Below are 25,520 nucleotides of genomic sequence, written 5' to 3'. Positions count from 1 at the left end.
ATAGAAGGTAGCCAAAGGACTGAAGTTTGGGAAAGGCAAACATCAGTAAAATGAACATGAAAGTTGCAATAAAAGTTGGATTCTAAAGGGGATTTTTAGAATAGCCTTTAAAGCAGCATGAACCAGCCTACTATGAACAGGAACAGAACATTGGGTAGGGCTCAAGAGTGCACAATTCAATGGGCTTTCAGCTCACACCCATCCACATTCTAGATACCAGCCATGACACATCTGCCTCTATTAAGATCTTTTAAGAAAAGAATTCTGGATGAATTGCAGAGCTGGAATTCTGGCAACATGTTTCCTATAGTTTTGCTCCCACCTGACTGGCTTCTCCCCACTAAAAAGCAGCCTAACATAGTGACTTTGAGTTGGTGGGTCAGCCACCACTGAATGCACCATACACACACCTACCCACTCAGAACTACCATAAATCTCCCCACCTTCCATCCCAAGTGGCAGATGCACTGTCTTTATTTTCAAAGGACAGAGTGTAGTAGATATAGGAGAAACGAAGGGAGAAGACCCACTGACAGATACTAGTTATAATACTTAATGTGACACTGGAAGGCATTCAGATACCACAGTGATGGGCACAGTGGCTGTGTCTATCTTGGGATACAAAGGTATCTTGAAATAGTTGCCCAAATCTGTGCAACACCCTCATTGTCTTAAAACAGTTTTCAGGATAACAGGTGCGTTACTCTGGCATCCCTGTAAACTTCATTGCATGAGGAGTACGGAGGGGTAGGGGCGAAACAGCTTTATTTCAACATGTGGCACTGTTTGGACTAGTGGTTCTTAACCTGGGGTGCATGCACCCCCCAGAGGGTGTGTGATGCCCCTTCTGGGGTAGAGACATGCCAGATTGTTTAAAAAGGTAAATCACCAAAAACAAGTTAAGCACAGGCACACAGGTACAACTACTTTGTTTCATCACATCTGTGTATTTTTAACATTATACATTAACAATTACTGTAATATACACACAAAAACTTTCAAGTTTTCAAGCTAGCTGTAGTGAAATTATCTCACTACCAAATACAGTGTACTGCCATGTTGTGGGGTATTTCTTGAGGCACATGCCGATGAGGTGGCAGTACAGTGGCTTTGTTTGAGTTCAGATAGCCACTAACTTAGCACGTCAGTTACAATTTACTTCCACAGCAAAACTCCACACCATCTCCAGGTAGTACTTGCATATTTTTATATACCTACTGTACTATAATTTGTGGTGAGTAATACCAAAACTATTTTACATATTTAATATGCATTTAAAGCATATAGTACCCCCCAGTCTCTGTTTTTGACAAGAGGTATGAGAACATATTTGATTTTTGATAAGGGGTGAGAACACATTTTGAGAACCAAATGGGTGCAGGCTGCAGTAAAGGTTAAGAACCACTGGTTTAGACAGCAACACATGCCAAAAGAGCCTATTTTGAAATCTACTCAAAATAAGATAAGCTTTTGAGATTAGGGAACCATGTAGACATAGCTAGTGTGACCCCCATCCCCTTACTTACACAATTTACGTAAGTGCTTGATTTTTTAAGAAACAATGGAACTACTCACAATAGTGAAGTTAAGCATGTTGTGTAAATGTTGATGGGATCATGGCATATAAAAATCTGAAAAGCATAGAGTCAATTCTGACAAACTCTTTTCATACATACACACAAGGAAAGCAATTTGATAACGAGCAAAGCTGATTTTTTTAAAAATCTTGATGGACTTCAAATTTATGTGGGAAGAGCAATTCATGCTATTACTCTTACTAAAGAGCAGAGGTCTGTTCTGTTCAATTTATCAGAATTTCAGACTACTTTAAATGAGAGAAAAAAGAAAGCCCTCTACCTCCAGGGTCCCTGGAAGACTGAAGTAGATCTTGGAAACAGAGTTACTTTTACTTATGTAATACTGCATGGGTGGAAAAAACTCAGCTAAGAGGTTACATTTTAATTTGGACTTTATTAAGTTTCAATACAGAGAAGTCAAGTAACATTAAAAGACCAAAGATGCACCTGCAACTAGCAGTGGTCATTATGAATTTTAAATCATAACTTTAACTGAGCTGATAAACTCAGTAACACAGGAAATGAAATTAATGTGAAATACTGTGCATTGCTAAATGAAACCTATTTTTCTCTTCACAAATGCCTATTCCCTCACAGAGAGAAAGAAGAAAGTAAAATGTGTTGAGTATAACAAGCTCCAACCATTGTTTGGAGCAAAAGATGTGGAAATAAACTAGCATGCTGAGTGGTTTCTTAGGCGGTGTTCTCTCCTCTTGACTGGTTTTGGATTATTGCCATCAGAGTTAATGAAAATCATCCCCCTTGTTCAGAGGAGACTATGGCCAGAATTTTCAAACCAGGATGCCTGCAAGTCAAATAGAGCATCCTTTGAAGTTAATGGAACCTAGGGCTGCTCACCTTTTAAAGGTCAGATTTCTTTTATTCAGAACCCTCTCTTTGGACACCGAAATTTGTTAGTGTCCACCTGTTTGCCTAGAAGTCTGTATTTCCATGTCTTATGTAGGCACTTGAATAAAAGTAGTGTTAAATTTTTTAAAATGTTCATAGTTAAAGCGTGGCTGGGGATGTTTCTACACACTAATTCACTGTGTAAAAGTAAATGCTCCCTTCTGAATTACCATTCAAAAACTTGATGTGCACAGCAACACCCCTTTTGAACAAAGAATTGACAGCCTAACCCAAATCCCAGCAGGATTTCAAGCTACAACTGATCAGAACTGCCCAGCTGCCACTCCAGCAGATCCACAAATCCAGTTCACTGAATTCAATCTTATTGATGCATCAGTTGAAAATCCCTGGGTCAACATACGGATAAGCCAGAAACTCTCCCAGTTTATTGCCTTCTGCATCATAATGGAGCATCTGAAAACAAACATCACAGAAGAAACAGGGATCCTCTGGAGCTAGACTGTCCTCATTGGTCACCCACCTGCAGGTTTTAAAACACATGAATTTCAAATTACGCTGACATGTTTGATATGTAGTGAACACTGGGGAGAGGTGCAGAGGGGAAATCACACACACCACCATCAAAATCTTATTCTTGGCTACATTCAATACACCTGTACCTGCTTTGAAATACGAAAGCTACAATAACCTACTGTGTTTAGTCTTATCCCTGCCATCGTTCTCCATTTCCCTGAAGAGGCACATCCTTCCCAAACCTGTTTGCAAGAAGCACATGCTTGGAATCACATACACAAGCTTGCTGCTGTTGCAGCATGTAGCAGGGATTGTGTCCTAACTTGTTCGGTTAAGCTCTCAGTGAACTTGAGTATTCCAATTATAATATGAAGCTTTGGTTCATTGCCTGGCAACTTAATACAAATCAAAACCCTATGCGCCTGGAGGGGCAGTGGAGCTGACATACACAATAGCGTCTCAGATAATGCCAACTACTTGAGCATTAACCAAATCTGTTCAGAGAAATGGGAACCAACTGAATGAGTAGACACTGCTTGAAAGGGATGTTGAGATGGATACTGACCACTGCCATGAAAAGTCTAGTGCTTTTCCTCTTGGTCATCAGAACTGAGTTTTAAACCTTTTCTAAGGTTCTCTTACTTATGGTTGTCTATTAGCAGATTATAGTTTTAATTATAGGTTAATTTAAATTTAGTTATTCCTGATGCAGTCTGGTTATTTACCTGTGCAGACAATGGTATTTTCCTTTAAATCATAGGCTTGAATGGGCAGGGGAGACTGGGTTAATAGGAATAGTGCTGTTTTCTTAGTCTCAGTACAGGTGAAGGTTATCATCAGTACAGCTGTTAAGATGAAGAACGGTAGACGTGCAACTAAACAATCATATGCCAGCACTCAGAACAGGACAAAGATCAAGACTCCTGCACCCCATGCACTGAGTCACAAACCCTAAGAGTAGAGGAGCTTTACTAATAAAAGAAATGACTTGGAGCAGAAAAAGGTGAAGTGTGCTGATTCTCTTTGCACCGTTGCAGCACATCTACACTGTGGGGTTTGCACTAGTGAGCTACTAATGCATAGCGACACTGGTGCAAAGATCTGCATCTTAGAAAAGGTCTTAGTTACACATTTTAAAAAAGACTGAAGCTGCTATCCAACATAGATCAGAACGTGCAGGATATCCAGCCAAAGCTGCTCTGGTCAGCCATGGCTCAGCATCTCCCCACTTAATCTTTAGTGCTTAATCCTGGTTTTAGTTTAATGCAGTTAGAGAACATCACCTCTGGTGAAGCATTCTGCACCCTGTCGTCCTCCACACTGACTCTTTGGCTCCACCTCCCCTTATGGCCAGTCACCTTAGATGGATTATGGCCACTTCTGATGGAAGCCAGGGCTCTTGCTAAGAATGCAACGAGGGGCTGCCCCAATAGCACTCTGCAGATTATCCTCAGTGAGCCTGTGACAAAAGTACTGAAGATAAAGGAGCACAGCCCCTGAAACAGACTGGGATAAGAAGCATGAACAACCACGCAGTGAACGAAGTCAAAACTTGGTTTTGAAGTGACCTAGCCAAAACTCCATCAAACAGCAGGGGCTCATATCTAGCCATTGGGACTTGTTCACTGTCCTGCTACAGAGATTTCTTACTGTGTCTGCAGAAGAGGTTTTCTTTTCCTAAACCCAGATGAATGGGATGTAAAGTATTGCAGGGGACAGAGGGTTTGGTTACTGCTCCCTGTAACTGAAATAGTTAAACACCTAGATGTGGGATAAGGATATTCATTCATGCACAAATAGCCACAGGCTTTTTTTTTTTTTTTTTTGCGGGGGGAGGGGGAGGCGCATATAGAGCCTAAAGAGACAATGGGGGCAGGTGGCTGGAGGGGAGATGACCAGCTAAACTGTTATGCGGCATCTACACAGCGTTCCCCCTTCCGCGGAGGAATGCAAATGAAGTGCTGATTTACAAATCTCTTGCTTCATTTGCATAATCTCATGCAATAGTTCTTTCAGAAGAGACTTTTCTGAAAGTACCACCATGTAGATGGGGTTCCTTTGGAAAAATTCCCTGTTTTCAAAAGAACTCTTCTTCCTCATTCATTTCAGGAAGAAGGGTTCTTTAGAACATGGGGATTTTTTTTCCAAAGGAACTCCTGCTACATGGCTGTTTTTGCTTTTGGAAATGTCTCTTCCGGAAGCACAACTGCTCAAGATTATGCAAACAAAGCACAAGACTGGTAAATCAGCACTTCATTTGCATTTTAAATCTCCCTCATTTGCATTCCTTCTCCAAAAGGGAATTGCTGTGTAGACATGGCCCTGAAGAAGAGAAGCTACATTTTTAATCTTTAAAATGATTGCACTGAGGTACCCTGATACGTTACTTTAAGGATTTGCTTCCTGCTGCCCCTAGTCTATATATTTCAAGGTATACTATTTTTTTTTTAATAGCTACAATGCAAGGACTGGAGAAGGCACCCTGATTTTGTCTTATTACAAACACAGTTTTAATCTAGCATTTTGTCCAATGAGTAAAGTTGACTGACAACAAATGGGAAAACACTAAAATAAGCAGAGTATGAACACAGAAACTAGATCTAAGCAAAAAATGTACAAGATCTATTCAAAGGCTGGTACCCTGAAAATTCCCACTCTCTTTGGGCTGTCTTACAAAAGGTTCCCCTATTGTTCAACCATCTGCAGGATGGGCAGGACAGGGACAGTCTTCAGAAAATGGGATTTAGTAATTGAGGATTTTTGTATGATGAAGTGTGAAGTGCCTTGCTAGTAAGAATCTCAATTAGTTCAACACAAACGTGGGGCACAAGGAGAGAGGGGGTTGATTTTAAAAACATGCTATATTAAGAAAACACTTGGAAAGATTTCTTTCAACAGAAGTCACAGATGGATGAAGAAACCAGACTAAGCAAATGGCACTGGTCACTTACCTGGCTGTATACGTTTTGCATACAAAGCATTTTCTGGTCCATAACCAGTGCTTCTTGATTAGCAAGGGATACAGTGTCCTGTCTAGACAGTCATCCTGATGAACAAGCCTTGCAAAAAGAAAAACAGGTTAAGAGCTACACTGGACAATTTCATTGTTTCTGATCATCATGGACAGCCTTGTCAGAGGAGTATGCTGACCATAATTTAGAGGGCTGTGCAGACCAGGAACAGCATTGTGGAATACAGACACAAATCTTAAAACATGAACAGTCATCACATCAAAGACTCTCTCTATGGGCTGAAACTCTGAAATCTGGGATTCTCTCATCCAGCACGGATGTTGCTAGATCAGATACCTCCATGACTGGAGGGTGTGGGGTAGGGGATGTGGCAGCTGGACCAACGGCTGGAGCCTTGGCCCGGACAGCCATAACCCAGGAGCAGTAGCTAGGGGAGCCTCACCCCAGGAGCAATGCCTGGGACGCAAGTCAGGGAGCTGTAGCCTAGGGAAGCTGCAACAGGGGCTGGTGAGCGGGCAGCTGGCAGGGGCTGGGAAGCCAAGCTGGAGAGCAGCTGGAAAGATTAAGCCTGTAGAAGCCACAGCTGGGGCTGAGGAGAGGGTGACAGGGAGCCAGTAGAAGCTGAGAAGCTGCAAGCAAAGCCATGAAGGAAGACTAGATGTGGGACTGGAGGTCAGCAGGTAAACACAGACCTCCCCTGGTCTGGGATAGCTAAGATCCTGATGAAGCCAGACAAGGAGGTTCAGCCTGTAGTACAGTCAATGGAAAAACCAGGTTTCCATCAGACATTTAATGAGAGGTAAACTGCTGTCTAAGAGAGGCTCTGTGCAAACCCTAGCTACAGCATGCTTATAGAAAGAAAAGATTTTTGCCTTCCTTTTTAAGTGAAGTGGGGGAACTGAAGGAGCATTCCTACGTGCCAAACATGAGCATTTACACTGAGGACAGCAGAAATTCCCCACCAACTCATGAGAGACACTGAGCAGCTTGCAGGAGCAGGCTGTTAAACAGCAAAGGAGTGCAGAACATGGGGCACTTCAATATTAGTTTTATGGCTATTTTACTACATGATGATTTCTTATTTCTGCCATCTCTTTTCTTGCTGCAAAAGATTAGGTGTTTATCAGGCATTCTGGCTTCAGTAAGAGAAAAGCTAAGCACATCTAGTAACTGCACAACCACCCCAAAATGGTACTATTTTACCTTATGTCTGTGATGATGATAATATGCTCACAATCTCCTTGGTGACAGAAGAGGTATGGAAAACCAACTTTGATGGACAAGTCATTAAACGTGTAGTCCTCCATTTTAGCGGCCTGAAGGTTCCCATAGCCTCGGTCAAGAGATTCTGACCACTCAATAATTGTTCTGAAAGTTTCATAGATAGATCAGAGTTTAGGATAGCCCTTTTAGAAGCTGAAAATGGATGAAAGTTAGTTGCACACCTTGCATTTTAAGTGTGTCAAACTCATTAGGGCACTGATTTAAAAATTAGCAACATTGATTATGTTAGTGTGTACAGATTTGTTGAAGAACACATCTTCACAATTATACACTGTGTCTTGAGGCAGCTTGAAACCAAAAGCCAAATGTTTTTCTAAAGAAATACCAGTAAAGTCCAGGACTTTCCTGATATACATGAGAATCGTGTTTTGTAGCATGCCAACTCTCAATCACCTTTTGCATGGTTATTTCTGACCTTAGCTTATGTTTATTTATTGGATATTCTAGAACATTCATTGTAATGAGGTGTTCCACTCCCACACAGCATTTATTCACACCACGTCTCTGAGCCAGGAACGTGTGATCATCCTCATTTTTTGAGCAGAGAAGCAAGGCACAGAGATTATGCATCTTGCTCAATATCACAGCAAAACTGTGGCCCAGTAAGGAACCAATCCCAGCTCTAAGGGTTTTCTACACTGCCCACCATAATAGCTCGGCTCTGTACAAAGACCATGTGTCCTTAGTATAAATATGCATTGATGATCTAAGGCCAGGTCTACGCTACACCTGAAAGTTGATTTAAGATATACAGTTCCAGCTACAACAATTGCGCAGCAGATGTCAACATACTGAAGATCAATTTTGCTGGCCATTCACACTGAGGGAGGGCAACAGGAGAATTTCTCCCATCAACCTCCTTACTCCTCGTGAGGATGAAGAGAAACCCTGATGGTTCAATTTAGCATGCCCCTACTAGGCATGCTAAATCAAATCATGGAAGATCGACCCTCAATGAGCCAACCTTCTGGTAAGTATAGACGTATCCTCACTACATATGCAACAGATGCAGCAAGGACTGTCACTCTCGTGTGGGTCTTCACAGTCGCAGCTGACGCTGCAAATGAGGATGCCAAACGGAACTACGAAGGGCACGTTCCATAGTCTACGTAGACTGAAGGATGCTACTATTACTACTATCCTCATTAAGTGAGTTTTCAAAACTGGACCATGATTTGAAACAGTTTCAAAGATAGCTTGCAGAAGAGACTAGGACATGGGTCAGGAACCCCCGGCCTGGCTGCCAAGAGTGGCGTACAAGCGGGTTTTCATTGGCATCTGAGGCAGGCGCTCAGCCCCGCCCCTCCTTCCCCAGGCAGCCACGAGCTTGCTCAAAGCCATGCCGCCTGTAGATTAACAAAAGACCACCTAATGCTGCTACCACCACCACCTAAACAGTAAAGCTCTGCATCTTAATTTATTAATGAAGATGTTGTAAACAGAACTATTAATGACTTTAAAAGGTATCACTGGCACTCTGACCATACATAGAGTTCAAAAGGTGAAATTTCTACACTCCATCTTGGAAAGCTTGCTGAGTCCTGGATTAGGAGTTGTTGGCTTCATAAAAGAGCATGTTTTTAATTTGTGGACTAGCTAGCCATTTCTCCTCCCCCTCCTTTCTTTTGAGACACCCTTTACCATATGTTGGGCTTGTATGCATGACACCACAGTGACACCATGCAGACAAGCCCTACAGAATGATCAGGGAATTTTCAAGTCTAGCCCAGGCAAAACTGCAGTTACCAATCCTTTTCCCTACATAGGACCCCACTGCCAATAAAAAAAAAAAAAAAAATGGGCCCAGCTCATATAAACAGTTTTAGATCTTCAGTAAAATCAATTCAGTGCTGTGGCTAGTTATGGAGGGGAAGAGAAATTGGGATATTTTCAAAAAAGGAAAAGGTGAGTGTAAAAAACATGACAGGCAAGGAGCAGGAGCTTTAAAATCACTGCACACAGCATTAAAAAGTTCCAGTTCCTAGAACTATCACACAGCAGCAGCAGAACCAGCCAAGTTTCTCTTTTCTTTCCCAAAGGTCTCCTCCCCATGAGGACTGTGGATACAGTACCTGCTCAAATCTCTACACTCCGGGTACCTTTTGTCATTGTAAAACATGCCTTCAAAATAAAAGAATGCAGATTTGTAGAGATCCTTGAACAGAGAGAGAAAATGTTAGCACCACAAAACAACAGAAACCTTACAAAGTGAAGCCTATTTCTGGCGCACTTTATTTATGCACACTGTATATGCCTAAAAACTGAGAATAATACAACTAGAAGTCCCCATTTGTTTCAATGGGTAGTTTGACTTAAATATTCATGTCACAATAGGACTTGTTGCATAGTCACTCGTTATAAATGTGTGATTTTGAAAACACTACAGAACTTAAGTTTAGGGCTGAGCTGCTTTGTTGACAGCAAAATGATCATGCTGATACATTTAGGGCTTGTCTACACTAATGACCTTCTTCGAAGTGGGTATGGTAATCAGCCCGATTGGAGGAGGCTAATGAGGTGCTGCATATGCATCACAGCACCTTATTAGCATAATAACTGCCACAGGAACTTTGAAGTTGATAACTTCGAAGTGCTGACAGGCAGTGTAGCCGCAGGCACTTTGAAGCACCTGCCGAACTTCGAAGTTCCCTTCCTCCCAATACAAACAGGTGGCCATGTAGCAAGAGTGACTGCTCATATCTCTGTAAACAAGACAGACATGCTGTTTTGGAGGTCAAATCATGGCCCTTTGGGTGCTTGGAAAAGATCCAGCATCCCACAAAATGGCCTCTTAATTACACAATGTGTCACACAGGTCGGCCATTTGTACCACACAAGTGTCCCACTGAAGATAATTAATGTTTTATGCCATTCATATCAGCATTACCAGGGGTCATAGAACTGTGCATCAGCAGAAATTACAAAAGCTAGCCAATGAGTACCCACGATTTATGAAACGGGCTCTGTGACAAGGTTGTGTAAAGAGCAAGCTCCCATGCCAAATTCTCTTTATATCAACGAGGAACACCAAAAAAAGAGAGGCATGATAATTATATATCATTCTGTCGATCAGCTGTGCTATAACACATTAGCTGCGTCTACACGTGCACGCTACTTCGAAGTAGCGGCACCAACTTCGAAATAGCGCCCGTCGCGTCTACACGCGTCGGGCGCTATTTCGAAGTTAACTTCGACGTTAGGCGGCGAGACGTCGAAGTCACTAACCTCATGAGGAGATAGGAATAGCGCCCTACTTCAACGTTCAACGTCAAAGTAGGGACCGTGTAGACGATCCGCGTCCCGCAACGTCGAAATTGCTGGGTCCTCCATGGCGGCCATCAGCTGGGGGGTTGAGAGATGCTCTCTCTCCAGCCCCTGCGGGGCTCTATGGTCACCGTGAGCAGCAGCCCTTAGCCCAGGGCTTCTGGCTGCTTCTGCGGCAGCTGGGGATCTATGCTGCAGGCACAGGGTCTGCAACCAGTTGTCAGCTCTGTGTATCTTGTGTTGTTTAGTACAACTGTGTCTGGGAGCGGCCCTTTAAGGGAGCGGCTGGCTGTTGAGTCCGCCCTGTGACCCTGTCTGCAGCTGTGCCTGGCATCCCTATTTCGATGTGTGCTATTTTGACGTGTAGACGTTCCCTCGCTGCGCCTATTTCGATGTTGGGCTGAGCAATGTCGAAGTTGAACATCGACGTTGCTGGCCCTGGAGGACGTGTAGACGTTATTCATCGAAATAAACTATTTCGATGTCGCAACATCGAAATAAGCTATTTCGATGTTGGCTGCACGTGTAGACGTAGCCATTGGGAGCTTTTCCACCAAAAAGGAAAAGACGAGTGTAGAAGACAGGGCATGCAAGGAGGAGGAGCTTTAAAATAGCTGCACACAAGCATTAGAAAGTTCCTGTTCCTAGAACTATTGCACATCAGCAGCAGAACCAGTCAAGTTTCTCTTTTCTTCCACAACACACTTGTGGACAGGCTAAAACTAGCAGCAAGTAGTATTTGTATGAATAAAAAAATGCAGTCATACCATAAAGCACTTTAATTATGAGGTTGGGAACTTTAAACAGCAGAAAGGTAGACAAAAGCAACTGGATAAACCCCACAAATATGCAACTGGAACGCAGTGCCGAGCCTATGCAAAGTCTCTCTCAATAATGTTTTTATTATTTTTATTATTATTAAGGAACAGCAGGGACTACTGCTTAAAAAGGCAGATGCCAATTAACCCCTAAGAGCACCCAATAGCAAATTATAGATCACAGGTTTAACCTTCTTGGTCTGGCACCCTGGGGATCTGATTGGTCCTGAACCAAGAAATCTGCTAGACCAGGAGAGGTCAACGTCAGTCCCTCTACTGCCACTGGCTGTGGCATTCCACAACCAGAGACTGGGAAGGGCACTCAGCAGAAGGGGCAGGGTGACAGCAGAGCCTGCAGCTGAGGACAGGAGCAGAGCCTTGCAGGAGTACACTGAGCCCCATGGGCATTGGGCTGTGCTCCTGGCCCGCACAGCCACAGGGCTCTGCAACCACCTGCCTCTTCTCACACACCCCCCCTCCATCCCCCAAACTTGAGCCCTTCAGAAGCTCTGGGAAGGCAGCTGAATTGTTGATCAGCATGGGTCCTCCACCTTTTCCCCTGAGCACTCTAGTCCGGGTGCACCCACAGGGAGGCTGGACCGCATATGATGCCATACTATGGAAGTCCAGACCACAGAGGTTGAATCTATATTTAAAAAAGTAACCCCAGCTTCTCCAAAAGAGTAATCAGTTAAGTGGGAACTAGGAAAAATAGTCCTACCCACATTCAAAACTTTAAGCACTGATCTGTTCATTCTCAGGCCAATACTTTTTTCAAAGGTAAAGGAAGAAGGGCAGTGAAATATTTTATGATTTAGCTCTTTAAATAATGTTGCCATGGTGTAGGAATGTTTTATCTCTAAATTGAAATTGTAATTGTGCATAGATATAAAATACAACATGTACTTTGTGTACACGCATGTCTTTACATGGTTTAATTTTAAGAAGTCACAATAAATGCAGTGTGTGCAGCTCTTCCATTTTTAATCGTTAAGACTAGCTAGACATTTTTTTTTAAATCTTCAAAAGTATTCTGAAAGTTATGCTACTGCACTGTCTATCCATGCATCTCAGAAAGCATTCTCCAAATGCCAGAAAATCTCTCAGGTTATAGACACATCCCACTTTTAAACTTGGCCTCCCACCCTAACAGCTGAATACTCTCAGAACTATGTAATCCAACTGCACGGCTACCTTTTACCACTGGGGGGGACCCCCCCTGCCACACACACACACACACACACACACACACACACTCGTTCCCCTTTAGTTTAGATGACTGTACCTTGCTAATGTGCTCTGGTGCTTGGTCAGGGTGGCTGCTGAACTCACCACCAATCTGGAGGTCGCTGACACAGGAAATGGAGTCTCTGAGGTCAGTGAGTTTTTGACTGCCCAAAACGAGAACTGTCTGATAAGGTTTGCAATTTTTATGCTGCAAAAGAAACAGTGAGCAGCCTTTGGTTAGCAACAGGGCCAGACGGTCTTTACTGTCAGTGCCACTACAGAATGACTAACTGGGACATTTGCGGCAACACAAGGCCTATCTCCTCCCCACAGAAGGCTGACATCAGCTTTCCACAGCCCGTGACGATGCAGCCAGTTTTCAGAGCAAGTGCACTAATCTGAAGTGCAGACTCTGAGCTTTTCATAGTAACAAGTAACATGAGTACAATTGTTGACCAGCCCCACAGACAGTACTTTAGTTCTAAATGCTACTTGTTCTGATAGTCAATATAACTATGAAGCTACAACTGAACCATTAAGAAAAGACTGTATCTTTTACAACAGCCACCTTGAATCACAGAAAGCCAGTCTCTGCAAGACTTGGAGTGTGGTTTATGATAGGCTTCCCTGGTATCTCGACTAGTCATGTCCAATATGCTGTCCCTTTGCCACAAGTGGTGAACTGGACAGCATGGTGTTGCAAAGCGGCTGTTAGAGCCACACACCAGGAGTGCCTGCCACCCCTTCATGCGCCCACCCCACCTCTTGGTGAAATTAGCACATGGTGACAGCTGTGGAGGCACTCCTCCAGTGGTTTGCTTGGAGTGGCATGGTTGGCGGGCCTCGGGGAGGCTGGCAGGGCTTGGCACAACTCTGGGAGGCTGGTGGGCTCAGCGGGGCTTAGCATGGTTGGCAGAGCTCAGGTCATTGGGATGCAGTGGCACAGCTCATAGGGCTCAGTGCAGTTGATGGGGCTCGGGGCAGCTCGCAGGGCTCCAGTGAGTCTCCTGCAGTTTGCGCAGGGAGCGTGTGCCTGGCTGGGCATGATAGAGTGCCTGGATATGAGGGGAGGGTGCCTGGCTTCGGAAGAAAGGGCTGTGGACAGTGCTCCATTTGGTTTTGGACACCACTGATCTAGATAGTGGACATGCAGTTTGGATAGCGTGTGGCAGCAAATACAGCCTAACCAATAAATAAGAACATTCAGTCTTGTGTAGCATCTTACTCCTTGTAGAATCCCACTGATCCCAAGCAAGACTCCTTGTGGAGTCAGGTAGGGAAAAAAATAGCGGAATCTGACCCAGAGAGTGTTTAATACCAACCTTCTCAAATATGACAGGATAGAAGATGTTCAGAGTTAGGAGAAGTTCTCCTTCCTTAACTAAATCAGCTGGATCTTTTGGTCTCTTTCCAATTGCATGAGACTCCTAGGAAGATAAAATGATGCAGAAACTAAACACAGCAGAAGCGTGTGAAAACAAGACTCCTATGTGATCTGAGGCCTCTTTATGCAACTGCAATGTCACAAAATCTAAGCCACAATCCAGCACCACAATGTCTTTTACCTTCAGGCACTACCTCCAATAGTACAAACAAGCATGTTCTGGATAGGTGCTGAAAGTATTTTTGCAATCATCTTTCCTCAGGAGGAGCCCCCAGCTGCCAAACAGAATAAAGGAGGTAATGTCTCTAACAACCAGTCTCCTATTGCTGTCCCACGCCAACTGGCTGAAGAAAGGATTTCTGTGCATTTCAGCCAGCACAAAGTGCTCTTTAGTTTTAACAGTGGAGATTCTTGCTGATACTCTAGCCCTGTGTGGAGATAAGTGCTAGTCCTTGAAGCCCAAGTTAATTTGGTTCCATCACTGGGGTCTCTGTTGCTAATACAAAGAAATCTCACATTGCCATTTTATGTACATTTAGTATATTTTATTTCTAATAACAAACTCCATTGCAGCTACTGAAACTGCAGTACTGACCATCAACTGCTGTGCACGTGCCTTTTGAAAGAGCTTGGATCACAGAACTGCTGCATAGCTACTTTTTACTAGGATATGTCTGTACCAACTCATTATCTCCAATTAGTTTTTTATTTGTTTCTTATGTACGCAGGACTTTGTTAAACACACACTCAGAATAAGGTAAATGGAGTTAGTGACATTAAATGCATATAAGCGAAGCAGGGCCACATGGAGCAATTCCTAACTGTTTCGTGCTTTTCTCGTATAAGCAACTGATTCCAGGAGCTGGAAATTAAGGAATTTCACCTTTCATTTAAAAATAAAAGTTTCTGTCCCTAATGGCTGTAGATATTCTTGGTTTAAAAGTAAAGCTGTGACATCAACCCTTAAGTGCTGAACTCCAGGCATTGCCTGGTATGCCTATTCTTTAATCGTAGGGTATGTTTGGACAGCACCCACAGGGCTCCTACAGAAAACAGTAATCATGTTATTATTATTATAAGTAATATTATGATAATACTTAGAAGCTTCAGCCAGGATTGGAACCACATAGTGTTAGGGACTGGACAAACACAGAGAGAAACTGTCCCCAAAAGATTTGCAATGTGTCAACTACCTGTCATCTTAGTCATTGTTTGGAAACTAATATTACAAGAATGGGAAAAGTATCAGAGAGGTAGCCGCGTTAGTCTTGTATCTTCGAGAACAACAAGAAGTCCTGTGGCACCTTACAGACTAACAAATATTTTGGAGCATAAGCTTTCGTGTTGTTCTCGAAGAATGTGAATGATACACTTGGCTTCACCAGCAAATCAAAACCAAAGCAGAAAAGCAAATGGAGAGCCATTTTCTTGACAAACTGAGAAGCAAAAAAGGTGGAAATCTTACCATCTCATAAATAAATGTTTCTTGTCGGCAAGTGCGATCTACAATTATGGTTTCTTCTCGCTTCTCCAGGGCCTTCTTTCTAATTCTTGTTAAGATAGGGGCACCAGGAGAGAGAAACAAGGCAGAACTGCATTATAAAGCCTGCTGTTTAGCGTAACTAGGCAGATTTTAAAACAACACAGAACTGCAATGCTGGTTTAAAATGGAACAGACATGCACGCAGAGAGACAAGACTTGGCAAACTGATCAATAGACCAGTTGAATAATGTCAACTGACCAGATGACCACCTGCTTTACCATGGGCAAATATTGACCTATATTCCAGAACTAATGCTCTGGCAGCAACCTATGGTTTTGATTGCATCCTGGTGTAGAAAGCCTGCATCAATGTTTTAATCATTCATTTTACCTGAAGCTAATGCCACCTGGTGAGGAAAAAAAAAAGAAATGGTGTGTGTGTGTGTGTGTGTGTGTGTGTGTGTGTGTGTGTGTGTGTGTGTGTGTGTGTGTGTGTGTGTGTGTGTGTGTGTGTGTGTGTGTGTGTGTGTATCAGACCACCAATATACACGGCACTTTGAAAAGCACATCAAATAGGTTCAGACTCAGGGTGGAATCCATGAAAGACTTCAGTGTTGCAATGCTGAGTATTGCAAGTAACTAACTTTTACACACCCGGAAAAATTAAACTGCCAGCAACAAATTTTTGGAGTGGCCCCCCCCGCCCCCCCCCCCGCATCAAAAATTACTGCCCACCCCAATGAGTCTTGGTGTTTGAGCCACTACTACTTCTTACAAGGTAATGGCTCCTTCCACCACTCAAACCACTAGAGACTTATGCATTCTCAGAGCAGTAAGAGAACACGTCATTGTATCTTCTTTCTTTGTGAAGACAGTGGTCCGTGTGGTCACTACAGACAATTTCATTGCTATCTGCACCAGCTGCAAGTTGCACTTGCAGAACATGGGCTTCACCAGGGGAAGAGACTCTTGGGCCAGAAGTAGTCTCCTTAATTTATCTGAAGTAATGACAGTCCTTGAGCCACTACTGTGCTCTGGGCAGATTGGCACATCAATAGCGAGCTCTGACAGTGACAATCAAAGCGTTCTGATGCGGGAGCAGGCTTTGGAAAAATTTCCATTTGTTTTCAACAGTGGAGGGAGTGAGAGTAATGCACTCTGGGATAAGGACATCACACACCCACAACCACTTGTGGTGATTTTCTTCTTGCAAGACACTGGCTCAGAAACCCAGAATACTACAGTGCTGAAGTAACTGCAGGATAGGTGCCCACAACGCATTGCTGCCACAGTCGAGCTTTAGCAATTTAGTGGGGACACACTAAGTCAACTTTGTGAGCAGGTGCAGACACAACTTTGACTTTATAAAATCTAGTGTTACAAACTTGACTTCAGCAAATATGACTTTATTCCCAAGCATGGACACAGTCTGAGTCTCTCTTGTTTAAACTATTCCACTGTGGATAAATGATGACTGGAGCAGGGGGACTGGACACCAGGTCTCATGCACAGGTGAATGCCCCAAACACAGGGCTATAGAATCAGTCTCTCTCTTCGACATAGAAATCCAAACTTTCTGTTCCGTCTCATTTAAACAAGACTATAAAGTGAAGCGTAGACTAAAAAGAAGAAAGAAATTCCCTTCAAAGCATTTTGTATATCTCTTCATAGAAGAAACTACAAATCTCAGGTTTTGTACAATACCATTGACTAGCTGGTTGGATCAAAAAGGGGCAAACATTGGAGCAAACAACTGCAACGTTCCAGCTGCAAGTAGGAAGTGATGGAATGTGAGGGTATTTCTTTGATGAAATCTCGTTTATTTCCAACAAACACACGAAGTTGTGGATCTCTGACCTCAGAAGGATTCAAGAACAAATGGAGCAGTTTCTTAGTGTACAGCCGCAAGCTGAAACACCAGACTCTAAAGCGCGCTCTTGCTTTTTCCATGTCACGCTGTGCTTATGGAGTGCTGGTTAGCTTTTTTGTTTTTAACCTCTTCCCCCATCCCTCTCCTCTCTCCTCTGGTCTACGTCTTTTGCCTTAACTCACACACTCATCAGCAAAACCCATTTGTCCTCTCAATCCAAAGCTCCTGGATGGGTTCATAACCCCCTTTTGTTTTACACTAAGGACTTCTGATTAACTCATCCTCAAAGTTAAGTCAATTAAAGGGTGTGTTCGCATCCACTCTCAAAGAGGGCTTAACTCAAACCATAAGATTTCACCCAGCTCATAACAATATTAAATGTGTGTATTCAAATAGTAAAATATTAACAATTTTCATATGTGCATGTCTGTTTACCTGCAGGCTCTTCCGGACATGCTAGTCTAAGCAGCAACCCCCTACTCCCAAACTAATTCTAACTATAAGAGCCACCAGTCACACTGTTCTATACAAGGCAAACAGAACGTCAAGTACTATCAGTGAACTGAGGCTTGTGTTGGCCAAATGCTGGATAATTTAACCAAGGTTTGAAGTGGAACAGAAATGCAGAGCTTGTCACTACCACTTCATGACAGTTTAGCCATTTGTGGCTCAGAGTGTTGTTATCTGATTTTAAGCTGGGAGGGCATTTCTTTGGACACACCAATATAACCACCTTATCACTAGGGACTACCACACCACTGACACACCTCATACTCTTTGGGGAAACCTCTCTTCCAACTTTGTGTCTGGTCCACTTCACATTTAACTTCCTTTTCCCTGAGGGTCCTTTCTGTTTCATGTCTGCTGTTCCTAAAAATCTCACACTCCAAGGCTTCAGCTGGTGACCTGCAGAGGTCAGGAAGGAATAAGCTGGTATCCTGAGGCAGTACAGACTATTCTCTCTTTTCAGTGTGTCAGTGCTTGCTGGTTCTTGCTCATATGCTCAGGCTTCTGACCTTGAGGGGTTTTGTCTTCCTCTTCAGCATTGGATGCAGCTCTCTTGCCACGGTCACATGGCAATGTCTCACTTAATTCCCTGCCAGGGACAGGTCCTTGGGCACTGTCACACCTCAGTCCCTCCTGTGCTCTGTCTATGGCACATAATTTATCCACCCGCCGCCGATAATATTTTGGTTTAATTTTAGCTGTTAGGTTTATTGTGTGAGTATTGCACAGCATTAGTGGCCTGCGATATGCAGCCAAATAATCTGGTGGTCCCTTCTGACAATACACTCTATGACTCTCTAAAAGTCAGTCCTAAAGCATCTGTGTTAGAGTCACATCAGAATCTCATGCATTATAATTGACCATCTTTATTTGATCAGATCCTTCAGTGCAGATGGCACCAAAAAAATCTATTTTTTACTCCAAAGTTCTTTAAATCCCATAAAGAACAAAAAGCAGTGGGTTGGTTCATCATATGCTCCCCTAAGATGGTTTCCAGATCTTGAATGTATTACCAGAAACTGCCCAGCAGTTACAACACAAATATGTGAACATTATGGTACTGCAGCAATTACTTATTTTCTCTTATCCATCTTATGATAAGGGCACGAAAATCCAACTTACCGAAGAGTTAGTAGGCTGCTGTCTTCAGAAATAATCTCTGGATCTTCTTTGTCATCTGGGGACTTTAACATGTTAATACTAAAAATAAGAACAGCTGTTACATATCTTTTTCTCTTTCATAATTAAAAATAATTTAAACTATTCAAAGAAATATATACAGACAAAACACCAGGAAGCAGATATTTATATTGTAATGAAGTAAATGAACAGGTAAAATAGAGTAAAAGGATTTTTTATGGACCCAACACAGAACTGGAAACCAATGGATCTGGGCTTTACACTTTACTTTACCATCTACCTATGCCTGGGCTCTGCCATAGACTGTGCATGTAAACCTACACAGTTAGTTAATCTGTGCGTCAGTTTCACAACCTGTAAAGTGAGAGGCATATTACTTACCTATCTTACCAGTGTGTTGCAAAGGTACTTACATTGAAAGACTATGGATACAAACTGCACTTCTAAAATTTTTAAGCTATTTAGAACTTTTTAATATTTTATCTGACTTATTTCTTGTCATTAGATATCATGATATTACCCTTTATATTTTTTTCCCCTGAGGACAGTACTTTTATCTGCTTTGAGACATTAATACTAATGATACTAAATACTAATACTTTAAGACACTACTATGAGCTTAACACAGCTTTACAACGCGTTCCCGGAGATACTTACAACTACACTTCATAACAAAACAAGGTGAATTAGGGCTGCACTGAAATAAGGCACCTGTAACCTCCCTTCTCAGACCTAGCTAAAATCCTCTCTGATCTTTTAGGCTAAGCCTGCTGTTACATGTACACAATGAATAATTCAGCAGGTAAACTAGAATAATGAAGATTAGTACTTTCCATTGCCAAAGTACTTGACCAACATTAACTATTTAATCTCTATATTAATGAATTGATCTCTTAATGCTTATGGATGCTAAGAGATTGGAATATAACAACCCAGAATATTTGAAAAGCAACCAACAAAGGTTTTCTAAGCAAAACAATAATTTTCTTATGACAGCTGTAGCATAAGTATAGTTCTTTATGCAGGTTAATTTATAATCCAGGAGAAAATGAAGGATCTATAAACAGTAAGTTCCACATACAACCTGGTAAGATTAGTAGGAAAGCAAGTGAAAGTTGCCTCTGGCATCCAAATCAAAGTCAGCCATGAACACGGACAATGAAAACCCCAGTTTCTTCTGCTTTGGTAGATCTTTTAAAGAGATTTAATATAGGCATAGAAATAAAGAATATGCACCAAGTATTATTCCATTGTTTCCTGAAGTCACATAATTTGATGAGGTACATTGTGAAGCATAGACATTTGACCATCTAATGTATTTTAAAAGAATTTAACTATGGAAATTATTTAGTTGTAAGTATGAATTATTTTTATTAAGTTCTTTCAGCCCATTAAAAACACTGTTTTGTTAACTTTTTCTTGTTGCTATTTAAAGGGTGCAAAGGTTTTTTCCCCTCCCTCTTTCACCAGCACACTAGTATAATGGGGCATAAATTCACTTTTCCATAGAAACCACTGTTTCATTTATAAGAACAGTAGTTATAAATAGAACCAAAATGATTAGATCCAGGTTGCATTTGCTTCAGGTATAAATCCTGTGAAATCAGGGTTACAACAGGAATCAATTTGGCCTGTTGCCTCTCCCTAACACAAACAGAAGAATGCGTTCAAGTTGTCACTTCGTTCAAAGAAAGAGGGACAGGAAAAAAAATACAAGCAAAGAACTGAAATTAATCCAAGGAAGTCTTAGTAGGGAAGGCCTATATGAGATGAAATTAGGAAACTAGGGCTGTTTAGTCTGGAGAAGGGAACAATATTAAATTAGGGAGCAGTTTGCAGCAGTGTCAGGTTATTCCTTGGTGTGCACGCCAGTTTTCTGTCTGCTGCAGAACCAATGGGCTGCTATCAGGTAACTTTCCCGGGGACAGCTACTGCCTGTCCTATGTTCTCTCCCACTCCTTTCTCCTACAAGGCATTAGGCTCACAGCTCTATGCACGGTACAAGAACAAAGCAGGGGAGTGCTGTTTTGTAATATTAGAGGGGGGACAACATACACAGTAAAACAGCAGGGGAAAAAGGAAATAAAGGAGGTGAAATCTTCAGGAGGAAAACTCAAAACAGAAAATACAGAGAAAAATAAGTAACCAAAGGATGCTGAAAAATTAAAAAGCACAGGTAAAAACTAATAGAAATAATTTTTAAAAGTGTGGAACCTTTTCACCAGGGATATTTTAAAAGGCAAAACAAATATTGTACATGTAAATCGCACTGTCACCCTCACTGATTCCCTTCTCCTCATGGGTCTTCTGGCTTCTCCCCCACGTGAACAGACTGCAGCTGTTGTGGTAAACGTTCATGGGGAAGGATACCCACTTATGCCCCATATAGCCAAGACCATGAGCTACGGAGGAAGGGAGAAGTGGTCATGTTTCACAACTATTCACCCTTTAGAACCTCTTTCTAAGTTGGTGAGTCTTATCTTGGGGCACTCTGCATGAAGTTACCCAGTACAACAGTAGTATTAACTATTTTCTTCTTCTGAAATTGAAGACTTAATACAGAGAAAATAGTAGTAGTAAAATGCAAGTATTTGAACAACACACCTCAACTGAATACTCTGCAAAACTCAGTGATATACTTAGATAGAGAATGAAAATAAAACCTTATCTCTGGATATCAAATGTTCCTACCAACTATTCCCTGGTAAGTCCAACAGACTCTCCCCAAACTGCATAGAAGATTGCCTCTGTCCCTCAACTGACCTGCTTATGTCCCAGTTTTATTACATCAGGGTGAAGTGACACAAAATTTCACAGAGGAGCATATGGAGATGTAAGAACTGGAGTAAATAACAGTCTTCTTCACCAAAACAAGGATTATCATCCTGCCATTACCCCCAGCTTTCCCTTCTGCAACTCCTAGATTTATAAGCCACTGTGATCTCTAGGCACCCATCAATCTTGGATGTCAGAATTAAGATAGTCTAGTATAAAGGCATGAGCTGTTTCTTTTTTAGGGGTCATAAAAGTAGCAAGAATTTATTAATGGACTTTGTGAGGAAATATATACTGAAAGACTACAGGCCCTCTACCAAAATTACCATTTATTTTGACATATCCCAAAGCACGTAAAATATTTATAGGAACTACTTTCAGCAGCTCCTGCAGTGCAGCCTCTCCAGGGATGAACAACAAAAGCTAGCTGACAGCATAAAAATATGTTGTCCAATTAAGGCAGGAAGTGAAGCACACGGTATCCAGTTGAAACTTCATAAGATACGTGAGGTTCGCAGAACATGGCAAACTGGAATTTGGGCAGGATACCCTGCTTTGTTAAGATTAACTGCAAGTTCAAGACTTTCATTGTATGGCTTACATAGCAATTCTAGTAGCATTGTGCCACATGGCACAATGCTGTGACATGGGGTATGTCTACACAAGAAAGAAAAGTTCTCAGCTGGCCTGTACCAGTCAACTCAGGCATGCAGGGCTCAGACTGTGGAGCTGTATCATTGCTGTGTTCATCTCCAGGCATAGGCTGTTGTCTGGGTTCTAAAACCTTATGAGGTGGAGCCCAGAAGTCTACAAAGCAATGACACAGTGCCACAGCCAGAACCTTGTGAACCTGAATAAGCTGGCATGAGCTAGATGGGGGGTTCTCTTTGCTATGTAGACATAACCTCAGAAGATGCAGCTACACTGGGCAGGCTTAAGAAAGAAATTCCCTGCTAGGCCAGTATTACAACAAGCAGGAGGGATACTGCAGACAAGTGCTACCTCTACACTATCAAACAAATTTGAATTTAATGCAGTTAGCTCACTTGTACCAAGTGACTATCTTCACTGTAAATACCATCAGCTCAATTTAGGGAGCACTAATATCTGTATCATAACATTGTTGAAACTGGCTAGGTGTAGAGTCAAGCCACAACAATTACATCATCATAAAATTTCAGATTTCAATAGCTGAAATGGCAGGACACTCCTGAGAGCAAGTCTATCAGCATCCACCAACTCACCTTGCATTAATGTACTATATCTATTATAACACATTAATACAGCCTGTGTCGGTAGATAGTGATAAAAATACCTTCCTTCTCAGGGGTGTCCTCTTTTTTTGAAAGTTCAAATAGAGTAACCCTATTGTTGGTGCTTCAGTAAAAACAGGCCACGCAAAACATGAAGCAGAGGGAGGCCAAGAAACCTTTTGCCCAGAGGCGTATTTTCATCACATTTTCACACCAAATGGAGCCCGAGTGTAGGCAAGTTGCGATACAGGCACACACCCTTTCTTCAGCACAGGGAATCTGCACAGGCTACGCTGGCAACAGCAGTGACAGACCCCGCCTGCATTTGATGGGAGTTCGCGGGAGTAGCTAGACCTGCTCGCCCCTCCCAAGGACGCACCAGTGACAGCGACACCACTACAGGGGCTCTTCAGCCAGCACAGCTCAAACCCGTCCGCGGGCGGAGCTGTGACAGCCATAAGGCGCAGGCCCAGTTGGCAGGGGCACGAGCGGGGGGATGTAAAACCAAAGGTGGGCGGGCTGGCGGGTATGGCGCACCTGGGGCGGACTGAAGCTCCGCCCCGGGCCAGCAGGTGTTTCCTCCCCACCACCCCGGGCCTCCCGCTCTTCAGGCAGTGCAAAAGCATTGGCGTTCCCGGAGTGGCCCCCCGCACTAGGTGCAGACAAGTACCCGCACACCGTTGTGAGCTCCGCGGCAATCTCCGGCGTGCAGCCCAGCTCCTCGGCGGCCGCGGCGGCGGCCGCCGCCCTCTCTTCCTCGGCCTTCGCCTTCTGCACGGCCAGGTCCGCCTTCAGCAGGCTCTCCTTCCAGAGCGCGCCAAAGGAGCCCAAGTGAAACACGCGAGTGTACAACTCGGACACCTCGTACTCCGGCACTCCGCGGCTGGCCCACTCGCTGCTTCCCGCCATGTTTGCAGCGACCCGAGAGCGCGGGCCAGCAGCCGGGACCCCCGGGCATGCTGGGATTTGTAGTTTCCCAAGCCCCGGTGTCTTTTCCGCCATTCACAGGCTCAGTTCCACTGCCTGAAGCCGAGCGGCTGCTTTCTTGGTGCTGCGTGGCGGATCGCACACGGCCCAGCGCGGCCGAAGTCTTTGTGACTGTTCTAGACTCGCCTAGGGCACCAGTTTCTTTTCACTACTTGACATTTGTCCCTTTTAAAGGTTTCCAGAGCGGCTCATAGAAACGGGAAACGGCGAGCCCCGCGCTAGTTGCAGGCTCTCCGTAGAACCAGCACGGGGATAGCGGGCGGCTCCCTGGCGCCGTGATGTGGGTTGTCAGGCCCGTGCTGCATCATATGTGACTCTGTTTTAAAACAGCTGTAGCTGGAATAGTTGCCTTCCTCTAGTGAAGTGTCTTTAATCCCCAGGCATTTTTTCTGGCTGTGTCTACACTGGTGAGTTCTGTTGACAGGACTTAGGGAGCAGCTACAGACATAAAGTGTTCTGTCGACAGACTCTGGACAGAACTCTGGGTTTGCCTTGACAGTCACCCCTCGAAAATCTAAGGCATAGCACTCTGTCAACAAAGAGGGCTTCCAGTTCATGGGGCAGCCCTGTGTGCAGAGCTTCTGGTCAGCCCTTCTGTCAACAGTCTGGCTGCTCTCTGGTGACAGAGCAGATCGCTCTGTCGATCTGCTTTTGTGTGTAGACATGCTTCGTCGACAGACATTACTATCAACATGCTTCCAGTGAAGATGTAGCCTCTGAGTTTAAGAGTTTTGTCTTCCAAGTAAGCACAGTGCTTTGCAAATAATTACCAAGAGAAGCCCCCTGCCAGGAAGAGGTTACAGTCTAAAGTCAGCTGACTGAAGCCGGCTCTATGACTGAAGCCGGCTCTGCCGACTCTTGCAAAAGCCCACTGACCTCTGTGGGATACCGGAGTGAAGGTCCAGCTTTGAGGCTCCTGTTGCAGGATTGGGACTCAAGGGCCATGTTGTGCAAATGCTCAGGAGGTGAGTAGCTGAAATGGAATCAGTAGTAAACTTACTTCCAGTTGCACGGGCTTTGTAGCATTCCTTAAAATACTATTTCAATGGAAATGTGACACAATAAATTAATTTGTTTGAAATTTCTCTAGATTCATTAGCAAAATGAATAATTTTGTTTTTGTTACAAAAATTATATGCAAATGGTGAACAAAATGAAAATGCTACGCAGGTTGAACCTCCCTGGTCCGGCACCCACGGGACCTCAGTGGTCTCAAATAAGGGATTTTACCAGACCAGATTTTGCCCATCACCCCTAGTCCCTGGCTACCTTCCAGTGGCCCTCCAGCCACGACTCACCACTGCAGCCACCCTCTGTAATAGGACGGGGGTTTCTGGGCACAGCTAGAGAAATTAATCCAGGGTACCTTTGCTTAAAATCTGGGCCACTTACAGCCCCAGGCTGGGATTTCCTTCTCACTAAGGCAAATCCAACCAGCCTTCACAGCATTTCTGCCAGCCTGACTGCAAGCCAGAAGCCACACAAGCAAACCCACAGACTTCTCAGCTGCTTTATCAGCCCAGACCAACAACCCCAAAATTCAGATGAGAGGCTCTTAAGTCTGTTTCACCAAACACCACAAAGATTCTTCCAGAC

At 43.4% G+C, this 25,520-nt stretch overlaps 1 protein-coding gene across 1 annotated transcript; it reads right to left on the bottom strand.

The window, feature by feature from the left end:
- Positions 1-1,961: 1,961 nt before the first annotated feature.
- SNAPC3 (small nuclear RNA activating complex polypeptide 3) lies at positions 1,962-23,850 on the bottom strand. The gene is made up of 9 exons (XM_074994925.1): positions 23,608-23,850; positions 18,892-18,969; positions 15,375-15,459; positions 13,848-13,952; positions 12,584-12,733; positions 9,289-9,371; positions 7,136-7,300; positions 5,912-6,019; positions 1,962-2,967 (listed from the first exon to the last, which is right to left on the bottom strand). The coding sequence occupies exons 1-9, from the start codon at positions 23,844-23,846 to the stop codon at positions 2,820-2,822; spliced, it is 1,161 nt and encodes a 386-aa protein (XP_074851026.1). The 5' UTR covers positions 23,847-23,850; the 3' UTR covers positions 1,962-2,819.
- Positions 23,851-25,520: the final 1,670 nt, after the last annotated feature.

Source organism: Carettochelys insculpta, chromosome 5, assembly GCF_033958435.1.
Source record: "Carettochelys insculpta isolate YL-2023 chromosome 5, ASM3395843v1, whole genome shotgun sequence".
NCBI lineage: Eukaryota > Metazoa > Chordata > Testudines > Carettochelyidae > Carettochelys > Carettochelys insculpta.
This window is presented reverse-complemented; position numbering and strand designations above follow the sequence as displayed.